Genomic DNA, 25,614 nt, shown 5'->3' with positions numbered 1-25,614 from the left:
GTCATCACCATGGTGGCGTTGAATCCATTGACATTGTCTAATTTCAGGTATTGAAAGATCTAACAAGTGCCTAACTATCCAGTATCCACAGGCCCAATTATCTCAAACCGGCCCAAGAAGGTAAAATATGTACACCACACTGTTCATAAGTCGATCTGATTCTATGATGTGATGCTATTATAACTTTTAAGAAATATTTTTTTCATTTTACTTCAAATGTACACAAGATGTTCTTTTTGGTCGAAGACCAACACAGAACAATGGTAATGCTTGCTGGGCATTCAACTGAAGAGTGCTAAGGAAGATGTATTTTTTTGATTAGATGCTCTACTTGATAGTGTAGCTATTTAATCATTTTTATTGTCGACAATGAAGAAATTCTGTATCATACTATCTCATTAATGTTTTCAACCTCTCAGATGAAGCAACAATGCTGTAATATAGGCGTTGGATAACATAAACTCACCAGTATGGAGGTAGGCTACTTAACTTAAATGCTTAAGTCGATGTGGTAGTTTCTTTTTTGGTACGGAAGGCTCACATGGGGGCAACACACCCACGCCCCAACCCCACTAAAATAAACCCTATCCCCAGGGGTCTTGGGCAGGGTAGCCAACCAACCGGGCTACCCCTCAATTCCCAAATGATGTAGTAGTCAATTGGGCTATTTAATGTGTGTTGTCAATATCTTGTCTAATTGGTTTAATCGCATTCCTTACATCTCTAATCTTTCCTTTCTTTCCTTTTCTTTTCATAAGCCCATGAATCATGATTAATGTGAAAAGCTTATAAATCTTTGATTTTTTATTCAGAACTTAATCATGTTGAGAATAGTTTTTCTGGTGAAGGAGAGACATCAGCTGGTCCATACGAGTGAAATGATTTTGAATAGCCTGGAATTGAAATAGTGTGAATTATTGGGTTTAGAATTAAGACTTGATTAGTTGATTGATAACAGATGTGTTGAATCTGTTAATGATAAGGTCTATCATTAACGATAAAAGTAAGAAAGATTTGAAAGGATTGATTGACTTGTGTTGGCAAATGTTAAATGAACTAGTATGTTCAGCCGTAGCAATCAAGGGAAGTCTATTCTAGGTGCCTATGCTGGTTAAAGTGGAAAGGCAATTTGAGGCCTTCCTGGTGGTTGTTCATTGCTGAATGATACTAGGATGTAAAGCTATGGCAATCCAAGACGTACTTACTAGACCTAATTGAAGAGTTATTAGGGATTAAGCCCCTGTTCTTTAGTTCCTTGTCGTGTTGTGCTGAGTTTGATGAAGGTTTGCTGTCAGTCTTTTTATAGTAGTATATTTGCAAGTATTTGGGAATCTTAAGCAAAGACAGCCTGTCTGTTAATAGTTATATCAAGTAGGCTATAGTTTGGACTTTGGAGGATTCCAAGCTTTGTCACTAATAGTTGAGAGATTGAATCTTTGATTTGAAATTTTCATTTTGATTTGGACAAAACTAGTCACTTTGAGTCTTTGACTCGTCAGAAGTGTCTAACCATTTGATGATGGTGAAGAATATAATTTATCACATTGATAATTGGTACTGGTTGCATGCCAACGGGACCCTCCCATAAGTCTCTTGAAATTGGGTTTGGAATCCCATCCATACATAACAAACTAGTGTGGTATATTCATATCATAACATATGAAGAACAATGAGAACTAACATTCATATTCAGACTAGAACTCATAGGGAAGGAAAAAGATTATGGATGGAATCAAATATGCAGTATTTATTGGCAAAAATATTCGATTATTGGGGAGAAATCAATGTACTCCTAATCTCGAGGCATGATCAAATAGAAAGAAATAAAGCATCGGGTTGAACTATTCTTTGGTGTTTTAAGCCTTTAAGGTAATAGTCTAATATAGTTATGAATAGTCATCGACCCCTGGGAAAAGTAGAAGAATGAGACCTATTGGGATGCATTACTCTGTATCGAAACTGTAAAAAAAAGTTAAAAATGCCTAAGTTACTATAATCTAGTCTGTGCCAACTCATATCGAGAGCTCGAGGCATCATGTCCAACTGGTGATACTTGTTTTATAGGGTGAGAATAAAAGTTATCTGTCCTTAAAGCTGATCAATGGTGCTTTCTAAGACATGCAGTGATAGATTGTGAGAAATCTACGATTTTGTGTTTGAGATTCTTTTCTTCTGGTATGAGTATGTTTCCCACGCCACTTTATCTTGTGCTTTTGAAAGTGAATGTAACCACTGACGACCGAAAACCCCGAACAAAAAGTGAAAAAGAAGCATATTTTTAAAAATTACGAAAAAGATAGAGAATGTAAAGTATATAAGATTTTGATAAACAACTTCCCTAGACAAAGTTTTCGCAGCGGATGGGGTTGGGATATATATTATCCTGGAGAAATTTAATTTGGTATTGAGAAAAAAAGACATAAATCTGAATTATTTATTTAGACACTATATTCTCGAAGGTCAAATAATCACACTTTTATATATTTATCATTCTCTTATTTTTTTTTCATAATTTTAAAGAATATTATGGGGGCCAGCTGTGGAGTCCCCTTAACCCGCTGTTTTGAGCTTGGATTTAGGATCTGATCCAGAGTAATTAATAGGTTAGTTGAGCTTCGGAAGAACATCAATACCAACAAATAAGTGAATAACTAAACTAAATTTGTCCTGCTGCAGTGTCCAAGAATTGGATACCAAAGAAACCATTTTTAGAGACCAATTCCAACGGTCACTGCTTCAAATTTGACCGTACTTGTCCAATTCTCGATGCCATATATAATACTACCTCTACCTTAACCTCATTATATATTGCTACATCCTATATTTTTTTGTCAACAACCCCCGCTCCATTAACTTTTTGTCTAATGCAAGAGAATCTTTTGGTCGTTGGTTTGTTGCCCCATTGCCCACCCCACAGCAAAAAGACACTTGGAAAAATGGCCAAATAAAAAACAGAAGTGAAGTGGATATATCAAATTTCAAAGATAATCAAACTTGTCATGACCCACAAATGAAATTGTGGTGACAACACATCGTTTTCTCTACTCTTTTTTGACTGTTGCTTTCCCATTTCCTGCCACTAAGTACTGAGTTCACTGATATAGTGGGACCTTAAATTTTGGGTTCTTTTGTCTTCTACTTCTTCGTAGTTTGTACACATCGCTTGCCTTCGAAAACTGAGGCAACGGACAGATCTCCACATGGCAACTGGGTTTTTTTATGAAGGATCAAATATTAATGCCCCTCCTTCACTGGAAAAAGACCGTTCCTTCGTTCATTGCCTGGCAGCCAGGGTGTGTACTGTACATCGGGCCCCCAACATTAACGGCTAGGGCATTTCTGCCACGTGACCGTATCAGAAAGGTCTCTCTCGCGTTTGGCGGGAAATACGCTAACTGGGCCCCATAGACTATCCAGTACCAGTATCCTTGACTGAAAGTGTTGGTTCTTTAATCCGACCGGGCCCCACACGCCGGCGTCGAATGATGAAAGAGCAAAAGGGTAAAGTTGTAAAATAAAATAAAAACAGAGTAAATCTGAACTAAAAAATCAAAAGAAATGGGTAAGATTTCTCCCGTGTTGTTACACTGGGGAGTGATGGGAGGTTGGATCGGCGGAGGACGGAACATCGGGGCCAACACGGCAACCTTCGAGCATGAAGACAATGTCAGACATGGTGGGTCGATCAAGAGGGTCTGGTGCAGTGCAGAGCAACCCAACTTTGACACCGAGCAAGAACTCTTCCCATTCTGATGATTCAGGGTCTAGCTCAAGCAACCCTGGCTCTAACAACTCTGTAACTTGACCCGTCTGGAGCTGCTTCTTGACCCACTTCACTATGTCTTCATCTTGTGTAAACATCACTGGCCTTTTACCTGTTAGTAGCTCAAGCAAGACAATGCCGAAGCTGTATACATCTGATTCTTTTGTGGCCTCCCCTGTTAGTACTGCTTCTGGTGATACATAACCCAGAGTCCCAACTGTTGTTTTAGAAGTGGAGGGTTCTGCAGGAGTCGAAACAATAAGCCGGTCGAGCCCAAAATCGGAGAGATGGGCTTCGAAATCAGCATCAAATAGCACACTTTGCGGCTTGATGTCACCATGGATGATGTTGGATGTGTGCAGAAAGGCTAGGCCGCGAGCAATGCCAAGAGCAATGAGGTGGCGCATTGGCCAATTCAGGACATGACCATCTTGGTGTGATGCTTCTTGGAGGAGAGTGGCGAGATTTCCATTGGGCATGTAGTCATAGACAAGGAGCCTTAGATCAGGTGGCCCTGCATAGTAGCCTCGAAGAACAGTGAGGTTACGGTGCTTCACTTTGCCTAGAAATTCAGCTTCTTTTCTGAACATGTTTTCGTCAAGTGATCCGTCTGGAAGGCGGCGGATTGAGAGCACCATGCCATCATTGTAAATACCCTTGAAAACCAGACCATATCGAGTTCTGCTAAGCACGTTTTCTTCATCGAACTGACGAGTTGCTTCGATTGTTTCCGCTACTGTGATCTTGTTATTGAACATAACAAGCTTTGGACCTCCATTTTCTGAGCTGGCTCGACCTCCACTTGCTCCTGAGCTAGCCCTAGCAGGGCTATGTTTCTTCTCCCCAGCTGCCCCTGCCTTGAGTCTCCTACGCCACCTCAATAGACTGTAAATGTAGAAGCAACAGCAGAATGACAATAGGCAAGCCCCACTTACAACCACAACAATTAACAGTATCAACCTCTTCCTCCTATCCTTCTCAGCTTCATCCACACACTTCCGATCCAATGGCTTTCCGCACAAGTCTCGATTATTGGCAAATGCTGATGGATTGTTAAATCTAGAACCCAGCATCACCGGAATCTCACCCTCAAGGTTATTCTGTGACACATTCAAGTATACCAAGCCAGAAATAAGAGTGAGATTAGCAGGAATCTCCCCAGTCAAATTGTTGTTAGAGAGATCTAGTACTGTCAGGTTCCCTAACTTGGACAATGATTCTGGTATTTCGCCCGAAATGTTATTGGAGTCCAATAACAAAGAGGTTAATGATGCGCATTCAGAAATTTCATCTGGGATTTCACCTGTTAAATTGTTCATACCCAAATCAAGCACATGCAAGTGCGAGAGACGAGATAGATCAGTTGGAATGTTGCCTGTTAAAGCATTTGAGCGAAGCTCAAGAACCTCAAGATCAGAGCAGTTCCCAAGCTCAGGAGGAATCACCCCAGACAGACGATTCTCAGAGAGTGAGAGAACCTCCAGTGCGCGAAGATACCCAAAGGTTGCCGGAATATGACCAGAAAAGCCATTTCGGGAGATGTTCAAATAGCGCAAGCTCAATAAACTGCTAAACCCTTCAGGCACATCCCCAGACAACATGTTCCCCTGCACAGCAACTACTTGTAGATTTGGCAGGCCGGCAAGCTCAGATGGCAACTCACCGGACAAACTCTGTTTGCTCAAATCAAGAGTAGTTAGCCTGAATAGATTACCACAATTAGCTGGTATCTTCCCTGAAAAGCCATTGCCACTTAGGTTCAAAACCGTTAGGTGACTCAGATTCCCAATGCTAGCAGGAATTTCACCAGAAAATTTATTCCCACTGAGGTCCAATGCCGTCAGATTACTCAACCCCATCAGCTCTTCAGGAAAACTTCCATTTAACCTGTTAGAATTCAAGCTCAAGGTCTCCAACTCCGTAAGATTTCGAAAACTTGCTGGAACTGAACCGGAAAAGTGATTTGCACCAAGCAACATCATCTTCAGACTCTTCATATGACCCAAAAATGCAGGTACCTCCCCTGAAAATAAGTTTCCTTCAAGATCCAGAGCATGCAGTGAGCCACATTGCTGAATGCCGACCGGAACTACTCCACTGAAGGAGTTGTTAGCCATCCGTAGCTCCTCTAAGCCAGACAAGTTACCAATTTCTGGGGGAATCGCACCAGAAAACTTGTTACCAGAAATATTCAGTATAGTTAGAGTTGTTACCTGCGTTAACCACGCAGGGAAAACGCCGCGTATCTGATTCTGCTGGAGATCCAAAACACGTAGAACACTGGAGCACGTGCCTGACTGAGCCAGCCTCACTATGTCCGTGAGGACCGTGAACTCATTGAAACCTAGTTGAACAATCCGCAGTGATGGCGGATTAACTCCGCAGAAGATCGAAGAAGGGACAGAGCCGGAGAGGTGGTTCTGCGAGAGCGAGAGGACTTGCAGTTTAGGCAGCGCTCCAACGGCTGCAGGAATCACTCCTCCAAGCGCATTTTCTTCCGCACTCAAATGCACCAGCGAAGAACAGTTAGCTACAGCAGAAGGCAAAGTCCCCTCCAAACGATTGTTATCTAGCCAGAGATACTGCAGATTCTGAAGATCACCGAGACTCGCTGGAATCTGACCAGAGAACTGATTGAAGGAGAGATTGATAAGCTGCACCTGAGATAAATTTCCAATGCTCCGTGGAATGAAACCAGAGAATGCGTTGGATGAAAGATCGAGGTACTTGATGTCTACAGGAAGATTTCCAGAGATTTCACCGGAAAGGTTGTTTTCAGCAACATTTAGAATCTGAAGACCGGTGAGGTTACCGATCTCCGGCGGAAGGTTTCCGGAAAGTGAGTTATACTGCAAGAAGACAGCTCGTAGAAGCGCGCATTGGGAGAGAGAAGCAGGAATAGTACCGTTAAAGTAATTAGAGCGGAGGCTCAACTTCCGCAACATACGCAGCTCCGCTAGTCTGTCACTGAGTCGGCCACCAAGTTGAAGCCGTGGGAGACGAAGCTCAGTGACTCGGTTGTTCGTACAGACGACTCCACGCCAGTCGCATGGAGCAAAAGGAGTAGACGCATCCCAGCCATCCAACACCCCAAGTGGATCATGGAGATTGATCCTAAAGGCCGTCAAAGCTTCGATCTCCACCAGATTCTCCGAACTACGCTGGGTGGCGCAACGTAACAACGGAGGCGCACACAAAACCAGAACAAAGAACATCACAACATTCTCCACAGTAGCCATTGATCGATGGTAAAAGAACCGAGACTGAAAGGACTTTAAACAGAAATTAGTTACGGTGCCGGTGAAGGTTAATAGAGTGTGCACAAAGAGAGCGCAAGTTAGCAGCGAAGACAAAGAGGGAGCGTCAGTGGCAGAGGAGGAAGGTGTTTACTGTTTCGCAGAGACGCTGCTGCCATATGTTGCGCCAGAATGCGCAATGTTACAGAGACCCACACTCATTAGCCAGAGAGAGAGGGAGAGAGAAAATATGCGAATAAAATCAAAACATCAAAACACATCGTTTTGAGGTGGTTTTTGGTTTTTCTCTGTCCCCAAGAAGGCTTTGAAGAATCGCTTTTGGTTGGTGGTGGGTGTCACTTTTTCATATGATACGGTGTGCTTTGAATCATTGAGCCCTCACCTTGTGCGTCTTTGTGTGATCTTTTATCTCATTAATTGGCCCCTTTTTTTAAATTTATTTATCCTATTTTTATTATGTGTGTGTTTTTGTCTAGCCGAGGGTCACGTGAGTGTGTGATTAGTAGGGGTAGAAATGCCAAGTGCATGAAAATATTCAAATAATTTTTTAGGAGGTAAATGAGGGTCAAATAAAATAAATAATGTTTTGGATGCAATATATTTTTCATGTGTCTTTTAACCGTGAACGAAATCATATTGGTTTGTTTCTACATTCGATATATGTCTAAACTCAATCCGTCAGACTCTCATAAATAAAATTATCCCACATAACGAAAGGGTAAATTGGGTTAAAATCTATTGTATGGTCATGAGAATGTTGCTTGTAATGAGAATCGAACTCATAACTTTTCGAATTGATACGATTTGGAGCGAGAGTTATTCATCACTGTGACTTGTTATTTTCTAATTATTGTTGGGTGCGAACATTTGAATTGAAATCCATTTTGTTTTCTTGTGCTCTTTTTCTTCCTTATTTGACATTTTCCCTCTTACTTTCTTTAACATCCCCCTAAATCCTCATTCTTTTGACTTTTTTTAATAGTGTCACATCTTACTCTTCTTTTGCTTTATTTTATGCTTTCCCTGTTAGATTCAATGGTCAAGTGTCAAAAATTAACTAAAAAATGTTTGTACGCCACATGCTCTCTTCATAGTTAATTCGAACCCTTTGAGATTGTAAAGGGATGTACTAAAGCAAATTGACCACCAATCGCATTCGGTAATTTGAGAAGGGCCAGGCCCACGGGATAAAGGGTCAATCTACCTAAGTGGACCACAAATTGGGCTGTCACACAAATTGTGTGACACCTATCATTGGCTATTGACATTGTGTTTTTTGGTGGCAAATTTGAACTAAATTTATGTTAGCGGGAGTTGCCCCGTGGTCCAAATCTTGTTTGATAACCGAAAAAATTATCATACAAGTTTACCCATTTAATATCTTATATGGGTCTAAACTCCAATCGTCGAGCATTCGCAAACAAAAATTTCCCACCTAACAAAAGTTGAGTCAAAACTCAACGTGTAACTTATTAGGATATTATTCTTAGTGAGAATTGAACTCAGGATCTTCTGAATCCATACGATTTGATCTCAGAGATATTCACCAACTAGATTATCATCGAAGCGACTCATGTGGTCCAAATGAGGAGAACCTTAAAAGTCATAGACACTTCACCAACTTAATAGAAAGTATTGCTCGGTAGAGGAATAATTGGTACGTACTGTTGCTATAATGACTTGTCCAATGTCTTGTGAATGATCATTGGGGAGTGTTCATTGCTGTGCTTTTCCTCGAAAGGAATACAACTCTCCAAAGCTTCGTGGGATTAGGCTGTAATCTTATAAAACACAACCAATTCTGTAGCAAAAGGAGCTTGTTTTTTTAATCGTTACAATGGGCTGCACCTTTGAAGCCCAAATCTACCGTGAAAAGCCTTCATTCTATAACCTGGCCCATAGAGCCCACAATTGAGCCTGGGCTTATACTAAAGCCTTCGTTTTATAACTTGGCCCATAAAGTCCACTGATTGGCCCAATTAAGGAAACACACGGACAGACTGCTCTGCAGGTCTGATATTTTCTCTTCTTTTCTCCTCTCTTCTAGTTCTCACTTTTCTTTCTCCTCTCTTCTAGGAGAGGAAAGCTCACGGAAATTTCGCATCTTTTGGATTCTTGTAACTTTTTTGTGTACTCTGCCGTTGAATTTGATATTGTATCAGCTTCAAACTTGGCCATTTTAGGAACTTATGATTGAAGCCCCTGTTAGAAGATGCAGTTACCGTATCTCATCACAAGCTTCTTGTTGAACATATCTAATTAAAATTTTAATTCTCCCGCATCGCTATCGACTCAGTGTCTCAGTCTTATATGTCGTCAGCGTGGTTCGGGCTGTTTTGGCGGCATGAGGTTTACGCCCACTCAACTTTCGAAAAACATGTTGGGGTAGGTGATTCCTCGGCTGCCTATGTCTGCTTATCATTAGTGCAAAAAAACAGAGTATTGTAACAGCATAGAGCAAAAACAGAGGCTTAACATTTACATATTGCAGATATTTTGAACACTCTATTCAAAAGCAGTGATGCATAACATGCAGTGGATATGATAATGACTGCATTATTGTCAGATTGGATTGAGAGAATCTGCCAGGAAAGTTCCTCACTCCCACAGTCACAGATTTGAACTAAAGCAAACAGAGAGAGAATTCCAGGATCCTGCTTTATATAATGCACATTTACAAGCCTGTTTTGTTCATGCTTTGCGAGATAGAAGTAGAGTAAGCATTGGAGTGTAAAAACAGAAGGCCAGAAAACAGCAAAAGAAGGGGAAATGTTGGCTAAGGAGATTGAGGAAGTGAGCAGCTTTGAGGCACTGCCTCTACTTTCATTGAATCATGTGTCTTTGTTGTGCAGATCAGTCTGGGCTTCTCTGCAGTTTTATGAGGAGGTTTTGGGGTTTGTTCTCATCAAAAGGCCCTCTTCTTTCAATTTCAATGGGGCATGGTAATTACCTCCTTCACTCTCCTAATATGTGGTAGATTATAATCCTTCACAATTTCAATTTCAATTAAATATATCAAATTATTTCCTCTTTTTTTTACATATTATAAATAAATGCATCATATCTTCTGCAAGCCAAAGTTGATATTCATCGAAAATGTTAAGAATCTCAGTGTTTTTTGTCCCAACGATCTCAAAATGTTGAGATGGACGCACACTTGAGATAGTTGGAACAAAAAACATTGGGATCCGTATAATTGCTAAAATTTTAAATGTCGTATTTTGTAGGTTGTACAGTTATGGCATTGGTATACACTTGATTGAGAATCCTTCAATTGATGATTTTGACATCATCAATGAAGAACGCCCGATTAATCCCAAAGACAACCACCTTTCCTTCCAAGTAAGATTCTTAACTTCAAATTACAGTATATTTGTTTTTTTTTTCCTTTTCTTTTTGATACAGAATTTAATATGATCAATTGGGTTTTTTTTTTGGGTCTAAATAGTGCACTGATGTTGGGCTTGTGAAGAGGATGCTAGAAGAAATGGGCATAAGATATGTGACAGCAGTAGTAGAGGAGGATGGAATCAAAGTGGATCAAGTGTTCTTCCATGACCCAGATGGGTACATGATTGAAATCTGCAACTGTGACAACATCCCAATCCTTCCCATCTCTTCTTGCTCAATCTTCAAGCCCAGAATGGGAAGTTACATGGAGGAGGCAGCAACCCTAAGCCCATGTTGGTTTATGGAGAATGTCATGATGGAGAGCTTGAGCATGGACATGATGAACTTCTCATTTTGAAATTCAAAGTTTTACCCAAAAAAAAAAAAAAAAAAAAAAAACATTTTCTTGGGTCTTTGGCTGTATTGGAGACTTGGTGTTGGTTATGTGAGAATTCTAAATAAAGATTGTGAGATTGAAGGAGTTTGTAATATGTGTGTAAGTATAAAGTATGTACATCCTACTATAAGCCAAGTTGTGGCTTGTTATCTCCAAAATGCATATGTGGTTTGAGCATAAAAGATTAAGAGCCAACAATCTTCAGCCGATGTGGTTAAGAGATAAACTCGAATATGGTGATATCCAAGTTGGAACCCTCAATTCCGTTTACCTATAAAAAATAAACAATTTGAGCATAATAAAAATTGTTCATTAATCTTTTGGTCTCTTAATTTATTTGTGCATCCATCTTAATATGATATATACGACAAAAAACAGGAGTATCTTTAGCATTTTTTTTGTTTCACTTGGGTGTCGGCAGTGGTGATTAATGATAATCATTCAATGGGAATCAAAGAATCAAACCACAAATAGCATATTTTGACCTTTATTCAACTTAATTTTTCTAAAATAAATTCAACGAGCAATAGCTAAGTGACACCTGGTATGAACTATGCCCTCGGAGATACGTCTTGTTGTAGGGCTGGGATTTAATCTCACAAAAAGGCAGGTAGATGGGGCCCACGTTAGATATCATATCAGTGGGCTAGAATAATCCAGAGGCCGCTTTCAATCACAATGGCCCACCGGGCTTTTAAGCTTGTGGCCACAAAATCACCATAGCAAAACACCAGTGAGACTCTCCATTGGAAGTCTCTACTCTCTACTCACTTCACTTGTGCGCCTATGAGATTTCCACATCTTCCAATTCAATACAATGTCTTCCAAGACTTCCATGATCCCTTCAGGTCCACCATTGAAATCCCATCCATCATCGTCGTCAGCAGCAACAGCAGCACCAACAAACAGCAATAAATTCACCAGCAACAACGTTGGTTCTTAATCATACGCAACTTAGAATTCTGGGTGTTTTGTTTTGTTGGATTTTTCTTTCTGGGTTTTGTCGTATATAGACGTATATGAGTATATTTATTGGTGGGTTGTTGGAGAGACGAGAGTTGCTGAGAATTATGCGAACTCTTTGTGATGCCTGCCAAAGCGCCGCGGCCGTCGTCTTTTGCGCCGCCGATGAGGCTGCTCTCTGCCGTTCCTGTGATGATAAGGTTTGCTTTCGGCTCCATGACTTATTGTCTACTTCTATTAATTTATAAGGTCCTTTAGTTCTACATTTCTTCTGTTCCGCCACCCTCAAGTTCTTTTGCGGCTAAGGAAGAGACCCATTTTTGGATTGTCTTGCTATTGCGTGCCGTAACATCCACATAATAAGCTTGTATCTGTCGAATGTAGAGCCACATATATGGTTTTACTCTATTTTTTTTGTTGTTTCTAATGCAATTGTGAGGTTAGGACTACGAGCCGACAACCTCAAAGAAAATGACTTAGTCCTTAGGGAGTATAACTTCTTCTGTTCTTCGACAACAATGGGTGATTGACTGAGATGGTGTACTTGGCCGCGGTAACTCATAGCTCAAGTGGGAGGTTGTGAGTTCAAGTCTACGGGTGTTTTCATTCTTGCAATTTGCGAGATGGCCTTGTTCAGCCCAGCCTGTGGCAATGCCCAGGTCTCAACTGGTTTATATGGGTATCAGGGTCTTCCATGTGGCATGAGATTTACCAGTCAGTTGTCCGATGGGAAGTAGAGAGTTTCACGTTGCCAAAAACAAAAAGTGTATCACTTCTTCTCCATGTTACTCTGTGTTTCCCAGAATAGTTTATGTGTGAGATCATAAATCTGAACACAAGGCTATGTTGTTTTGGACTTTTGTTTTTAACAACTTTTCTCAATGCTAAAACTTTTGATCTGGATGGCAGGTCCACTTGTGTAATAAGCTTGCTAGTCGTCATGTGCGTGTGGCTCTAGCTGCTCCCAGTGATATTCCTCGCTGTGACATATGTGAAAATGCCCCTGGTATGCAGTTTCCTTTTCTTTTTTTTTTTATAAATAATTTGGAAATATGCACTCCCTCTTGCTGAAGAACTTCTTTTATGTTTGCCTCCTGGAATTGGTCTAGCTTTCTTTTACTGCGAGATAGATGGAACTTCACTTTGTTTGCAATGCGATATGGCTGTTCATGTTGGAGGTAAAAGAATGCATGGAAGATATCTGCTGTTTAGGCAGAGAGTTGAGGTTTGTCTTTCATTCCCATAAACTGATCTGGTTAATTTTAGAATTATATTATGCATTGGCCCGTGCAAGATTTATGTTCTTTGGTTGTTCTGTAGTTTCCTGGGGATAAACTTTGTCAGCTTAATGACCCAGCTTCACAACGGACAAATCCGGGTGAGACCAAAAGAGGAGAAAGTGAACCAGCTAAGCACATTGTGGGAGAGGATCAACAGAATCACAGGGTCTCACCTTTTCCAAATGGTGCAGTTGATGGGCATGCCAAAATTACCAAAATGATTGATTTGAATATGAAGCCTCAACGAATACATGGACTACCTGATAATCAGGTTTGACGTTTTAGTGGCGGATTTTTTTATTTTCGACCTTATCTATTTTCTATATGCATCCAATCTCTAGCAGGCACTAGGGTATTCCAAAGACGTGAAATATTTCCAAGTCGATTGGACTCATTGGACAAAATGGGTTGTAAGTGGTCATTATTTTGGAAAAGAAACAATTGTGTTTAGAAACAAGCTAATCGAAGAGTCACCAAAGGGTAGCAACCTGGAGTGCAACTAAGAGGATGCTTTGTTGATAGCATCTATGATATTACAAGTGCAAGTACTAGGAAGCTATTCCGTTTCTTCGAGAGACTAAACATTAGCAGTTAGTTACAAATCACAAACTCAGCATCGGGCATTTATCAGATGGCAAGACAAATAAGCTTATAGTTTCTGAGTACTTGCTCTTATCCATGGTTGAAGTCTCTCTATACGCTTAAGCTCTATCAACTGCTATGAAAGAAGGAAAATACTCTTAAACTTAATGGAGGGACGATAAAAATGGCCCCAAAACACTAGACACAATGTGTAATGTTTGGTTTTGGCCATTACGTTCTGTTTATTTTTAGGAGTTGAACACAAAGTTGAGACGGAGTACTAAAATGGATCCCGATTTTTTCTTTTTGGGTAGCAAGGGTGTTTGTGTTAATTTCATATTATAATTTCCTGTATTTTCTCCATAAGAGAACTTACTGTTTGATAAGCTTATTGTTAACAGGTACAAAAGAAAAGGCAAGAAGCATCCTGAAGCAACAAGTGGAGGGCTGTGATGAAGCCACTTGTAGTCTTTTTAGTGGCATGGTTATTTCTTGTATCAGGCTGGGGGTTTTAGGCAGAGAGTAGTAGGGTTTTGGAGCATTAACTGATTTTGGTAAAGACTTGTTGTCTGTGGAGGTCCTAGCTCTCGAAGTCTAGGTTTATTTTGTAATTATATCAATTTCCTTGTTATTATCCTTTCAATCAAAAAAAAAAAAAACCTAGACTTCGAGAGCTAGGACCTCCACAGACAACAAGTCTTTACCAAAATCAGCTAATGCTCCAAAACCCTACTACTCTCTGCCTAAAACCCCCCAGCCTGATACAAGAAATAACCATGCCACTAAAAAGACTACAAGTGGCTTCATCACAGCCCGCCACTTGTTGCTTCAGGATGCTTCTTGCCTTTTCTGTTGTACCTGTTAACAATAAGCTTATCACTGTTCCATTTCTGTGAGATATTCTGATTCTACTGAGCCTCACAAGTTAACTATAATTTTTTCATTCTAAACTGCAGTGACTATGAACCTGGATGCATGATTCAACAGGTATGCTGTAAGAAGGCCTAAAAGGCAAGCGACGTCCATCTGTACCTGTTTTTCCTGCCAGAATGTTTGGGTGTTTTCACTCTCTACATTCTGCTAAAAGCCGGCAATTCGCTTATTGAGGCTTGAAGAATGTGTTTGTTTGGTAACATAGCACAATAGTTTGGAATTAGAATACTTTGGGTAATAGTCATACCCTTACATCCGAACTATAATCTTTTGATTGAATTATTGCATGGTGAGCGTTTCAGAACTTCACCATGTCCTTGTATTTGAGCGACAGCAGTGGCTTGATTTGTTGCGGGAAGAAATGTAATACATGATATATATGTATAAATTCTCTTGTACGGTTAAAATACGGACTTATGTTCGATTTGGAGCATGTGGGATTCAAATCAATGGCTCTACTTGTCATTTCATTTATTCACATTTTCAAAATGCATCGAGCTTTCTTTTAGATTGAATTTGTTGTTGTTGCTTGAAGGCTAAAGCTTTGAAAGAAAGTGATGGGAAGCTTCCCTTCTGAGCAAAGCAATGACTCTACCTGGATACTCAAAATCTGAATTGCATCCAAAAATGTTCTGTCACCAGTTTTTTGGTTTGTAAAACTGGTCCCCATAGTTTATTGTATGGGCCATAAAATATGGATTTCTTAATTGGACCTTCTGCGGAGATGAGGATGTCTCATCACATAAAATCTTGCTCATATAATTCTAGTAACTAGTAGCTAAACAAATCAATATCAACACGCACTCGTTCTCATGTGCGGACGTTAATAACTTTAAATTTATGAGGTCTGTTTTTTTATATGTACTCAAAAGTGAAACAGACGGGAACTCCACTAGTTTAAGCCCTATTAGTTCACAAAAACCGTGAATGTCCGTAACATATAAAATTACGAACGTCCGCATGTGGTCCTATCAATATGTTTATGTTTATATACTTTTAATTCGATTTTCATGCCTAGGCTAAGATAATAAAAGTCTTTGCTATGATGTCACCACATATAATGAATTAGTGTCACACACTCTTGGATGTTTTTGGAATGATAAGTGTTGGGAATTTAGGGTTTAGTGAATTTACCCGCCATTAATTTGATGCCGATCAATTAGTGGGCCTGGCAGGCTCGAATTGAAAAATAAAATGGGCCCTGTTGCTTCCATTTTCTTTATTAAAAAAAAAAAAAACTATTTCCAGTCGTCTTTCAGGCTTCAACATCCTATTTGCTTTACTTCCGTTAATCATCCTATCAAATCAAGATTACAGAAGACTGATGTGCCTCATGGCCCTCGTCTAGGTTAACGAAGCAATTCATTGTTCCCGTGCAAGCATCTCATTATTATTTTGTAAATTTCTGGTTGTGGAGCAGAGAACTGAAGATGCGGACGCTAAGCTTGAATTCAATGGCGGCAACGACGTCGTCTTTGGTAGTGGTGGTGCTGTTGATGGTTATGTTCTCGAGCTTCTCTTATGGTTATGTCGGACAGCGCACTATGCTTCACCGCTTGTCTGGAAGCAGCAATTACTTGACAACTGAGGAGCACTGGTTTAATCAGACTCTCGATCACTTCTCTCCTTACGTAATTCTCTCCTTTTGCGACTGTTATTTCACTGTTTTTTAGGGCGGAGGTGCCACGCGCATTATTAGAAATGTCATTTCCCCGATGAACTGTCGATACATGTTTTGGTTCGGATTTGTTCTTTCTTCTTTTGGAAATGTTGTTTGCAGGAAATTGCGGTAGTTGTGGTTGAAAATTAGCTTAAATTGTTAATCCGAAAATGATGAGATTGAATTTGAGAAATTGAGTTAAGAATTTACTAAATCAGTTTGTTTACACAATCACTTAAATTTTATAATTCTCTATTTAAGTGCGGTTTGAGTGCTTTCCAAATTGCTTTGTCTGCTATAATTATCAGCCCGAGCAATGGAACAGAATCTTGGCTGATTTTGGTACATTCAAGTGCACAGTGCTTCAGTTTTCTGATTTAGATTGCATTGATTTTTGCAGGATCATACTACATTTCAGCAGCGCTACTATGAATTCCTTGATCATTTCCGAGCCCCAGACGGGCCAATTTTCTTGAAAATCTGTGGCGAATCTTCATGCGATGGCATTCCCAATGACTATATCAGTGTAAGTCGTAGTTCTCAGTCATTTATTAAAACTTATCAGTGGCTTGAAGGAGGCTGGCCATTGTTAATACTTGATGGAATACAATAAAGAGCCTCCAAATGAATACAGTTTTTGGATTATTTTAATATTTCTAGGTGCGGGAATGAGTTGAATTTTACTTATCTTTTAAAGTTCTTGATGTCAAAAACTAATAAAATTTTAGACCGTCTTCTGGTACAGGTTTTGGCAAAGAAGTTTGGTGCAGCAGTTGTTACACTGGAGCATCGCTATTATGGGAAAAGTTCCCCCTTCAAATCTCTGAAAACAGAGAATTTGAGATTTCTTTCTTCAAAACAGGCACTGTTTGATTTGGCTATTTTCCGTCAGCGCTACCAGGTTAGTTAATTACAGAATTGTCCTTTATTTCTTGTTAACCCTTTTTTCTTAATTGCAAAACCATAATTTGCACTAGGTAGAATTTTCATACTTGTATTCAAATCTGGCATAGTGCCAATGCAAGCTATACCAGATATCTGTACTTCTGCTCAATTTTTTTGGTTTTTTTCCAATCATACTTGCTGTCCTGCCCAGTACTTGTCTTTTATCATTTGAGTAGGTTATAGACTATCCAATTCTGTTTCTGCCTAATTCTTCAATTTCTTTACGCTGCATTGTGTAGGAATCTTTAAACCTAAAGCTTAATAGAACTGCTGTTGAAAATTCATGGTTTGTCTTTGGTGTATCATATTCCGGAGCTCTCAGTGCATGGTTTCGTCTTAAGTTTCCTCACTTAACATGTGGAAGTCTTGCTAGTTCTGCAGTTGTTCTTGCGGTCTATAACTTCACTGAATTTGATCAGCAGGTAATGGTAGTATAAAAAAATCTTACACAGCCTTAATTTGTAGTTGTTGTTTATTTCTTTTGTAGTTTTTCTTGCCCCCAGATGCAAAATGTTTATTTATGGTTAATGCAGATTGGTGTGTCAGCTGGTCCTGAATGTAAAGCTGCTTTACAAGAAATTACTCAGCTAGTTGAAAAACAACTTGAGTCGACTGAGTCAGACCGAAAAGCTATAAAGTCGTTGTTTGGTGCATCTGAGGTTTGAATTTTATCTTGTTTTAGTGTTTTACTATGAACCCCTTATGTGAGATGAACTACAGGAAAATTCATTCACATTTGTCATCTTACATGTTGATCTGTTATTTGTGCAATTGCAGCTTGATATTGATGGCGATTTCATGTATCTTTTGGCAGATGCGGCAGTTACTGCGGTGTGTGTGGTTTCTTTTGAAGTTTGGTTACTTGGTTTCAGACTTTCATGCTAATATTATTTAAAACTACGACTTTTCAGTTTCAGTATGGGAATCCAGATGTATTGTGCTCTCCTCTTGTTCAAGCTAAGAAGGCTGGAGAGGACTTGGTGGTATGCTCAGTTTTTCTTTCCTCACACCCTTAGAAAAGTTAACGAGTATTTAAAATATATGGTGACCATAGTTGTTTTAAGAGAGGTTCCAGAGTAACTTTAGCTGTAATTTCCGTGGGAATTGCAATAATAATCGAATGTAAGTATAGAACTCCATCTGTTGTTGGTGATTTTGAAGTTGACTTGTAAACATGCTGGAAGTTTAAGTATGTGGGCTACAGTAACTGTATCTTATTATTTATGCAGTTTTGAGTTCTTTGCATCCATTCTAGCTTGTTCTATATCTTTTTTACGACGAGGAACCATGGACCAAGGCTCATATAAACCCCTAGTACTTAGAATGCCCCACTCTCTCCATGTACATGTACTTTGGCATGTTGTAGGGCGTTAATATGGTGAATCAAACTCAGGCCCCTCGGCGGGAAGGATTCATCCCCAGCCAACTCAACCACCCTTGACTGTTTAGCTTGTTCTATATAGGTTAGTTTCAGGTGAGCACGCCTGGCCTATCCAAGAACTAAATAAAGGAGGACATCAATTCTCATGTGAAAGGACATTCGGCCTGTACGCTCTTCATTATTTATGTGCTTTCCTGATATTAAAACTGCAATACTAATGTTATCTTACTTCACATACTAGCCTAATGATTACTTTGTCTCTTTATTTGGTTTTCTTGTTTGAAAGTGTTGGGAGGGGGGGTATTGGCCAACATTTGTTTACTATTTAACACTATTAGCATTATAGTGTTGTTCTTCTGTTCATTGTATTAATTATGTAGGTTTTACATATTGTTGGACAATGTCTACTTGTAAAATAATGTTGCCTGGAGTCCTGGACATCTAGTTCTGATGTATGATTTTATTGGACAATGTTTACTTGGAAAATAATGCTGCTTGGACATCTAGTTCTAATGTATTATTTTATTGGATGTTCTTACGTGCAGGATGCTTATGCCAAGTATGTTAGAGATTATTACCCTGATAGTGTTGCGACATATAATCAGGAGAACTTGAAAAGCACAAATCTTGATGCAGAGAGCAGTGGGGCTCGTTTATGGTGGTTCCAAGTTTGTACTGAAGTTGCCTATTTTCAGGTGGCTCCAGCAAATGATAGTATTCGCTCCTCAAAAGTTGACACCAGGCATGTTATTAATGTTTTTACTTTCAATGAAATGACAATTGCTAACATTTTTAGTATAGTTCTGCTTGCTCTCTTCTGGACTTTTGACTCTGATAAGAATTGTTTTTATGTGGCAGATATCATTTGGACCTCTGCAAGCATGTATTTGGAAAGGACATTTATCCCGATGTTGACGTTACAAATATCTACTATGGAGGGACAAAAATAGCTGGTCCAGATATATTTGCCTTTTATGTTATAGTTTTGTTCTTTTCATAATCTCTGAACAAGTATTAAAGGCCCTAGATTAGTATATACTTCATTTGCTTGATATGCAACTTTTCTTTGTTTTATGTCATACATAACTTGGCTGGTTGAGATCTAAATTTAAACTCTCTCTCTCTCTCTCTCTCTCACGCACACACATGGAGAACAAGAGAGTGGTGTACACTATGGAAGAGAGAATAGCTAATGCTCTTGAGGTTTTATATACCATAATGACCTGAGGAGCACTACAAGTTCAGGTGATGAAGCTCCTCAAGTCACTGCCTAATGGCAGGGGTTCAAACCCCCATCTCCATTGAACAATGATAAAAAAGAAACCCCTAATGACCTGGCTTAATGCTACATGAGATAATATCAAATATTCTGTCTCATTGAGGCCTATGTTAATGGAAATGGAAAATTATGTTCACTAATGAGAGCTTAAATAAAATTAGGTTGGGAAGAAAGGAATTTCAAGGGATCTTGAGGGCTCTGGGTAACAGTAGACTGTAAATGTTTTTGTTATGACGTAATGGCTTGAAAGAAAAGCTGCTTTACAGACCATGAATGTAAAAGTTTTCTGCATATGGTTGCTTCAATGATCATGAATGTAACAATTTTCTGCCTATGGTTGCTTCTATGAAATCATCATTCCTTCATCCAATTATGGCTTTTGCATTCTAATTGTTGCGCAATTTGCAGGTTCGAAAATTGTTTTTACAAATGGCTCACAGGATCCCTGGCGTCATGCATCCAAACAAATTTCATCCCCAGACAGTAAGTTTCCAATTCCTCTGATGAGCATCTTGACCAAGAATGGAATATCCAATGTTTCTCTTCTTGATATTATTTTTTTTTTATAAGCAACAGATATTATAACACCAAAGAGAATGTTTCTCTTCTTGATATTTAAAGTATACACAACTAAATATAAAAACTGCCTAAATTTAAACTGATTCTTATTGATCACTTTTTCTGCAGTTAGTTTGATTTGAGAACCACATACCCAATATCCCAAAGTATTGAACAATATCAACCTTTAACCATGAACTTGTTTATTATATATTCTTGTCTACCAAATAAACTTGAATTAAATAATGTTTTCATTTGGAGTTTCACATCTACATAGATTTATTAATGACCTTGGTATGAGGACCTAAAATGCAAATTTTTGGTTAGGTCTTTATTCATCTAATTGTCATATTTGTACTATTTCTCTGAAATAAAACTTTCTCCCTCAGTGCCTTCGTACATCATATCCTGTCATAATTGTGGCCATGGAACTGATCTTCGAGGATGTCCTCAATCTCCTTTATCGCCTGAAGGTATGCGCAATCATGTTGGCTATGGTGTTTTGATTTTAGCTTGATTGCTATGGTGTTTTGATTTTAGCTTCTAAAGTTCTAATCCGGTGACCATTACTTCACCTACTGTTTGACAAAGCACATTTCAGATGAGAAAATCTGTGGATAAAATATGACAACAGTGACCCATACCATATGTTATTAGTTGATTTTCTGGAATGACATGGGAGGGTGATCACGCTTGATGTCTAGTAGAACAGGGTTTTAGCTAATGTGGGAAATAAAAAAAAAAAAAGGAAAAAGGTTTCAGATTAAGTTTTCTGAACTCTATCCATGTAAGAAGTGCTCTGAATCACGTTGCCTTGAATTGTGAACTACAATGATTGTTTAATGAATCAAAACAATCGGCTTTTAGAGGTCCTTGTGGGAAGTTCCATATTGTTCGAGCTTCTCAGACTGCTTAAGAGGAGAACAAAACTGCTCAAATGCGCATGAATGTGGAATGAAAATTTGCTCTGTCTAATTTTCTTTCAACATAAGAAAATAGTGAGTCAGATGTGCCAAATGGACTTGTTTAAACTTCTCTAAACTGAGGGCGGGGGGATGACCATCGGTATGCGTCAAGAAAATTTGCAAACTGGTTCTTTCCATATGTATGTCACAGCTTATCTAATGACATTTATCAACCATGCGTATATATCTATGTTTGCCACCCCGTTTATCCCAGTAAATGCTTACTGTCATTTTCTGAGACTCCTTTTCGTTTCAGGTAATGCTCAGAACTGTAGTTCCCCTGGAGCAGTTAATAAAGTGAGGCAGCAAATTGTAGATCACATAGACTTGTGGCTATCCGAGTGTCAAGCCACGGGTAGGAGTTACATGTGATTGTGAGAATACATATATGTGCAAACTAGTCAGTTAACTAACCATTATCGCTTATATTACCTTCTGTCAGCAGATGCTTGAATGCTTCGCTATGAATTCCGTACTGCCTTTGTAAGTTGTCATGCATGACTGCACCCGGATTTTTTTTTCCTCTTCTTTTTCTGTCATATTTGCTGCAAACCCAATTTATACAAGGTAAAAGCCTCCAACTGTAGATTGTGGAACTAAAAAGGTCAGGGACCCGAATCCAATGTATGGATTGGGAAGGTGTAGCTTCTCTTTATCGTTTAAAAGATGGTATATGTGTTGATTGTTATATTCTATCTGAGGGAATTCTCCTAGACATTGTAGTGAATATTTATGCTGTTTGCTTTAGACAACCAAGGTGCATATTATCATATAGAAACAAGCGAAGGGTAGCTACCGGAAAAGTTTCGCTAACTGGCTGGCAATAGGATCTTGAACCTTTTCTTCGATATTCCATCGCTTGTGTTGAGGGAGAACCTTCCTGTTATGCAGTAAAGTTAAAAATGCAACTTTGACTACATTACTGGCAAAATGTTTTGTAGGCAAAGACCATAAATCCAAAAAAAGTCATCATCGACTGCAAGAAGGATACAACTCAATTCATGTGAGAAAAATAAACAGACAAGAAAAACGTCTCCCCACAAGAACAGGAACGTCTGCAACCTCTGCTTCGGATGCTGGCACGATATTTTCAACAGACTACATTATTTCTTTCTGGTAAAAAAACACAGCTTTTAGAACACAATTGATCAAGAGCCCGACCGCAAACTCTTACCATCAACTGCTCTAACAAAATCAGGATCTTGTAATAACAGATGATCCGCACTACTTAAGGTAAGTAGAGGAAACCCATAGTAACACATAGGTTATCAATGAAGTCATCACTTCAAAACTCCTTGGTCCCTTAAGTAACGGTGGAATCACAGATACCATTAAGAAGGTTCCGAAAAGCCATGAGAAAGCAAAACTTGCAGCCCTGCATCATAGCAACAAACTTAATCATTCAAAACCAACTAGAAATTCAACAATTTGTGTTTATTTAACAGGGAAGATTCATGAATTCATTCAAAATTGAGAGAGGAGAAGAAAAAGGAAGCTATTAAATCAAGATCATGTAGCATTGTTATGAAATGATTTATTCCATAGTGAAGTCATAGAAGCATTTTAAAATAAACAAGAAGCAATGAAAACAGTAAAAAAAACTCACCCATAAAGAAAAGCTCGAATTCTGCTCTTCAGGCGATCATATAGAAAATATAAGGTAGCCACGAGTGATATCGCCACCTGAAGGGTTGGGCCTTCTTCAGTTGGAAAAATAATAGTGAGGGCACCAAGTACTAGAAATGCAACTGAAGTTTTGATAATAAACTGTGTCGATGGAGACTGGAATCTGCTTGCAACAGCCTGCACAACGCGGTGGTTAGTTACTGCCTTGACCTTCTTCCTGATATCTATTTTTGGGTTCCTCCTCTCATAAAACTTCTGCATGATTATTTTATCATGGGCAGATTCAACTGCGTCCACACTCGGTTTGTGCCCCACATACATATTAATAAGGAAATTCCTTGCAGCTTGAATTTCATCTTCAGAAGCCTCCCTGCTTATTCCAAGCCGTTTATATGGGTCCCTCACATTAATTCGAGGGAAGATGGTTGAACCTGCAGAGAAATCAAGGAGTATGTATCAGAATATATTCAATTATGCCAATCTATAACAGCATCTAAGTAACTAACTAATGTTTTTAATGTAACCAATGAATGCTAATGAAAACAATGATATGTGTTATTTTTGTGCTTCTTTGAACCATTTGATGGTTGTAGAGTAGTCTGCTGCAGATGTAAAAATAAACCACAGTGCTTTGAAAGCAAAGTTGATTTGACCTAAAAACCAATGATATCAAAGCAACCAAACACTTCACATGCCAAAAACAAGTACAAATATCCAGCATTTTATCTCCATGACGCAAAACCAGGAAGGTTAAGAAGGCTATTGAAACTCTATCATTCAAAGAAAGCTTGGAAATTGACATGCAGAGTTGGTCTTCATATTGTCATGCAGATTGCATGGAAATTAGGTGTAACAATGAAAATTAGGCGTAACAATGAAAATGTTTATTATTTCTAATGATCTGATGAGGCGATGACACTTTAGCCGGGAAAAGTAAATATTACCAGTTTGTTCATTTGTCATATCACCACCATAAGAGGCATCCATTGCACAATTGATCCAATGAGTTTTCTTTGGAGTGCATCGTTGAAAAGAACCTGTCCAATACCTTCTGTGTATGATTGAATGGGGGAAAGTCAAGATGTAGGGGAGACAATACAAAGACATATATTCTGAAAACAACTGTCAAGTACCTTCTAAGACGTAGCAATTCGAACCTTTCTTTATATTTTCCAAAGCTACACAATGCCACAACTTCCTTACACTGTAATCTTTGGCTACCACCCCCAGGTGTCCAGAGACAACATCTTAAGGGACTACCAGCCATTCCAGAGACAGTCATCTCTATTTTACCTCGTTGGTGAGTTTCTCGCGAAAAGAAGCACAAGTTGTTAGCTGCAACAAGCAAATGTGATCAGCCCTAGTAAGTAGACCCTATTGTTGGGCAGCGAGTGAGAATAAAAGCATGGCTAGTCCATAAGATCTTAGCTCATTTGGGAAAAACACGGCATTAGTAGTATCCAAGTAGAACCATGTATCAACCTTCCGAAACAGGATCTGAATCAATTTGTTTTATTTATCTCGAGGATCTGAGATATATTAGAATATTCAGAAGCTTTTCATTTTCCACTTTGCTCTTCCAAAAACAAAAAGGAACATGCATAGAAAGCATAATCCTTGACAATATTATTACTTCCAAAGGATTATGTTCAATTCTAGTCAAATCCCAATTTTCTCAAATTTCGTATCAACAATAATTTGCGTCCTTAATCCAAAAATTAAAAACTTCATGGCAGGCAAACATAATGTAAAAGGTAATATATGAAACTCTATTAATTCGGTCTCTATTGATAAACATCTATAAAGATTCATTAACCAATTCATCTTTTTCTCAGTTAAGCAACAAAAATCGGTATAGAATGAACTTCAACAGGTATGAAGAGAACAAAGATTATTCAATCAAATCCCTCTGTTTTTTTTTTTATTTGCTCCTCCAAAAATCCAAAAGCAAAGTTAAATTCCACCTAGAATCCAAATCCCTTCAAATCACAATTAACAAGCAGATAGTACACAATTGTCGACACCTATCTCACCAGTACAACAGAGCGAAGACAAACTGCAAAAAAATTGAACTGACTGCGCTATTTGCCATGAAACTTGAATCCCTCGCAATTCACTACGAGGGGTGAAATTCTCCAAATTTCAGAAAGACAGAGCAAAAAAAAAAAATCAAACAATCATACCTGATAAAGATTGTCTGAGCGTCCACTCCAACGGATAGGAGCGAAGCCGAACAATGGCTTAGACAAACACTAAAACCCTGCTTATTTCGAGGGAGATGGAATTTACCAGCGCTTTTGTCCGTGCTGAGAACGTTTGGAATTACGAACTGATAGAGTGGGCTGGGACCGTCAGCCCGGCTCGGCCCACTTTCCTTAGTTTATCTGCCTGTCCAATTTGCTGGGCCTGCCAGCCCGGCCTTATGTTTTGAGATTCGTAGGTTGTCTAGTCCTGCTAATATCGTGGGCCGGCTTTGGAGTCGGCGTGGCCTACTTTACATCTCTCGTAACGGAATAAATATATTTTTAATTTTTTTTAATATTTTCTTTTGTTTGTTCGTCCAATCTGTCACATGAATGATGAATCCATGAGAATAATTCGAAGGATCAGGAAACTCCGCATCTCTTAGAGATTC

The 25,614-nt window shown here is 39.0% G+C and overlaps 5 protein-coding genes across 8 annotated transcripts; 3 read left to right on the top strand and 2 right to left on the bottom strand.

The window, feature by feature from the left end:
- Positions 1-2,937: 2,937 nt before the first annotated feature.
- On the bottom strand, positions 2,938-7,526 carry LOC120000603 (probable LRR receptor-like serine/threonine-protein kinase At4g36180). The gene has a single exon (XM_038848730.1). The coding sequence runs from the start codon at positions 7,000-7,002 to the stop codon at positions 3,583-3,585; it is 3,420 nt and encodes a 1,139-aa protein (XP_038704658.1). The 5' UTR covers positions 7,003-7,526; the 3' UTR covers positions 2,938-3,582.
- Positions 7,527-9,707: 2,181 nt separating this feature from the next.
- LOC120003133 lies at positions 9,708-10,792 on the top strand. Its single transcript, XM_038852051.1, has 3 exons — positions 9,708-9,962; positions 10,248-10,362; positions 10,469-10,792. The coding sequence occupies exons 1-3, from the start codon at positions 9,790-9,792 to the stop codon at positions 10,766-10,768; spliced, it is 588 nt and encodes a 195-aa protein (XP_038707979.1). The 5' UTR covers positions 9,708-9,789; the 3' UTR covers positions 10,769-10,792.
- Positions 10,793-11,564: 772 nt separating this feature from the next.
- On the top strand, positions 11,565-15,011 carry LOC119982443 (B-box zinc finger protein 19-like). The gene is made up of 5 exons (XM_038825854.1): positions 11,565-11,970; positions 12,680-12,776; positions 12,880-12,995; positions 13,091-13,321; positions 14,589-15,011. Exons 1-5 carry the CDS (start codon positions 11,827-11,829, stop codon positions 14,589-14,591), a joined length of 591 nt encoding a protein of 196 aa, XP_038681782.1. The 5' UTR covers positions 11,565-11,826; the 3' UTR covers positions 14,592-15,011.
- An 803-nt stretch (positions 15,012-15,814) lies between these two features.
- Positions 15,815-22,080, top strand: LOC119999423 (probable serine protease EDA2). 2 transcript variants are annotated; one of them, XM_038846987.1, is made up of 13 exons: positions 15,815-16,196; positions 16,626-16,751; positions 16,971-17,126; positions 17,410-17,592; positions 17,704-17,829; positions 17,948-18,001; positions 18,082-18,153; positions 19,097-19,293; positions 19,410-19,504; positions 20,239-20,313; positions 20,778-20,861; positions 21,610-21,708; positions 21,799-22,080. In XM_038846987.1, the coding sequence occupies exons 1-13, from the start codon at positions 15,996-15,998 to the stop codon at positions 21,804-21,806; spliced, it is 1,476 nt and encodes a 491-aa protein (XP_038702915.1). In that variant the 5' UTR covers positions 15,815-15,995; the 3' UTR covers positions 21,807-22,080. The 2 variants fall into 2 exon arrangements, with proteins under 2 accessions (XP_038702915.1, XP_038702906.1); XM_038846978.1 differs by having other exon boundaries at positions 21,610-22,068.
- A 164-nt stretch (positions 22,081-22,244) lies between these two features.
- On the bottom strand, positions 22,245-25,307 carry LOC119999433 (protein CHAPERONE-LIKE PROTEIN OF POR1, chloroplastic-like). 3 transcript variants are annotated; one of them, XM_038847007.1, is made up of 6 exons: positions 25,163-25,270; positions 24,462-24,508; positions 24,113-24,314; positions 23,924-24,030; positions 22,960-23,410; positions 22,245-22,728 (listed from the first exon to the last, which is right to left on the bottom strand). In XM_038847007.1, exons 3-6 carry the CDS (start codon positions 24,259-24,261, stop codon positions 22,578-22,580), a joined length of 858 nt encoding a protein of 285 aa, XP_038702935.1. In that variant the 5' UTR covers positions 24,262-24,314; positions 24,462-24,508; positions 25,163-25,270; the 3' UTR covers positions 22,245-22,577. The 3 variants fall into 3 exon arrangements, with proteins under 3 accessions (XP_038702935.1, XP_038702927.1, XP_038702941.1); XM_038846999.1 differs by lacking the exon at positions 24,462-24,508 and having other exon boundaries at positions 25,163-25,307; XM_038847013.1 differs by lacking the exon at positions 24,462-24,508 and having other exon boundaries at positions 23,924-24,027; positions 25,163-25,307.
- Between the last annotated feature and the right edge of the window lie 307 nt (positions 25,308-25,614).

The sequence above is a fragment of the Tripterygium wilfordii genome, chromosome 1 (genome assembly GCF_013401445.1).
Source record: "Tripterygium wilfordii isolate XIE 37 chromosome 1, ASM1340144v1, whole genome shotgun sequence".
Taxonomy (NCBI): domain Eukaryota; kingdom Viridiplantae; phylum Streptophyta; class Magnoliopsida; order Celastrales; family Celastraceae; genus Tripterygium; species Tripterygium wilfordii.
This window is presented reverse-complemented; position numbering and strand designations above follow the sequence as displayed.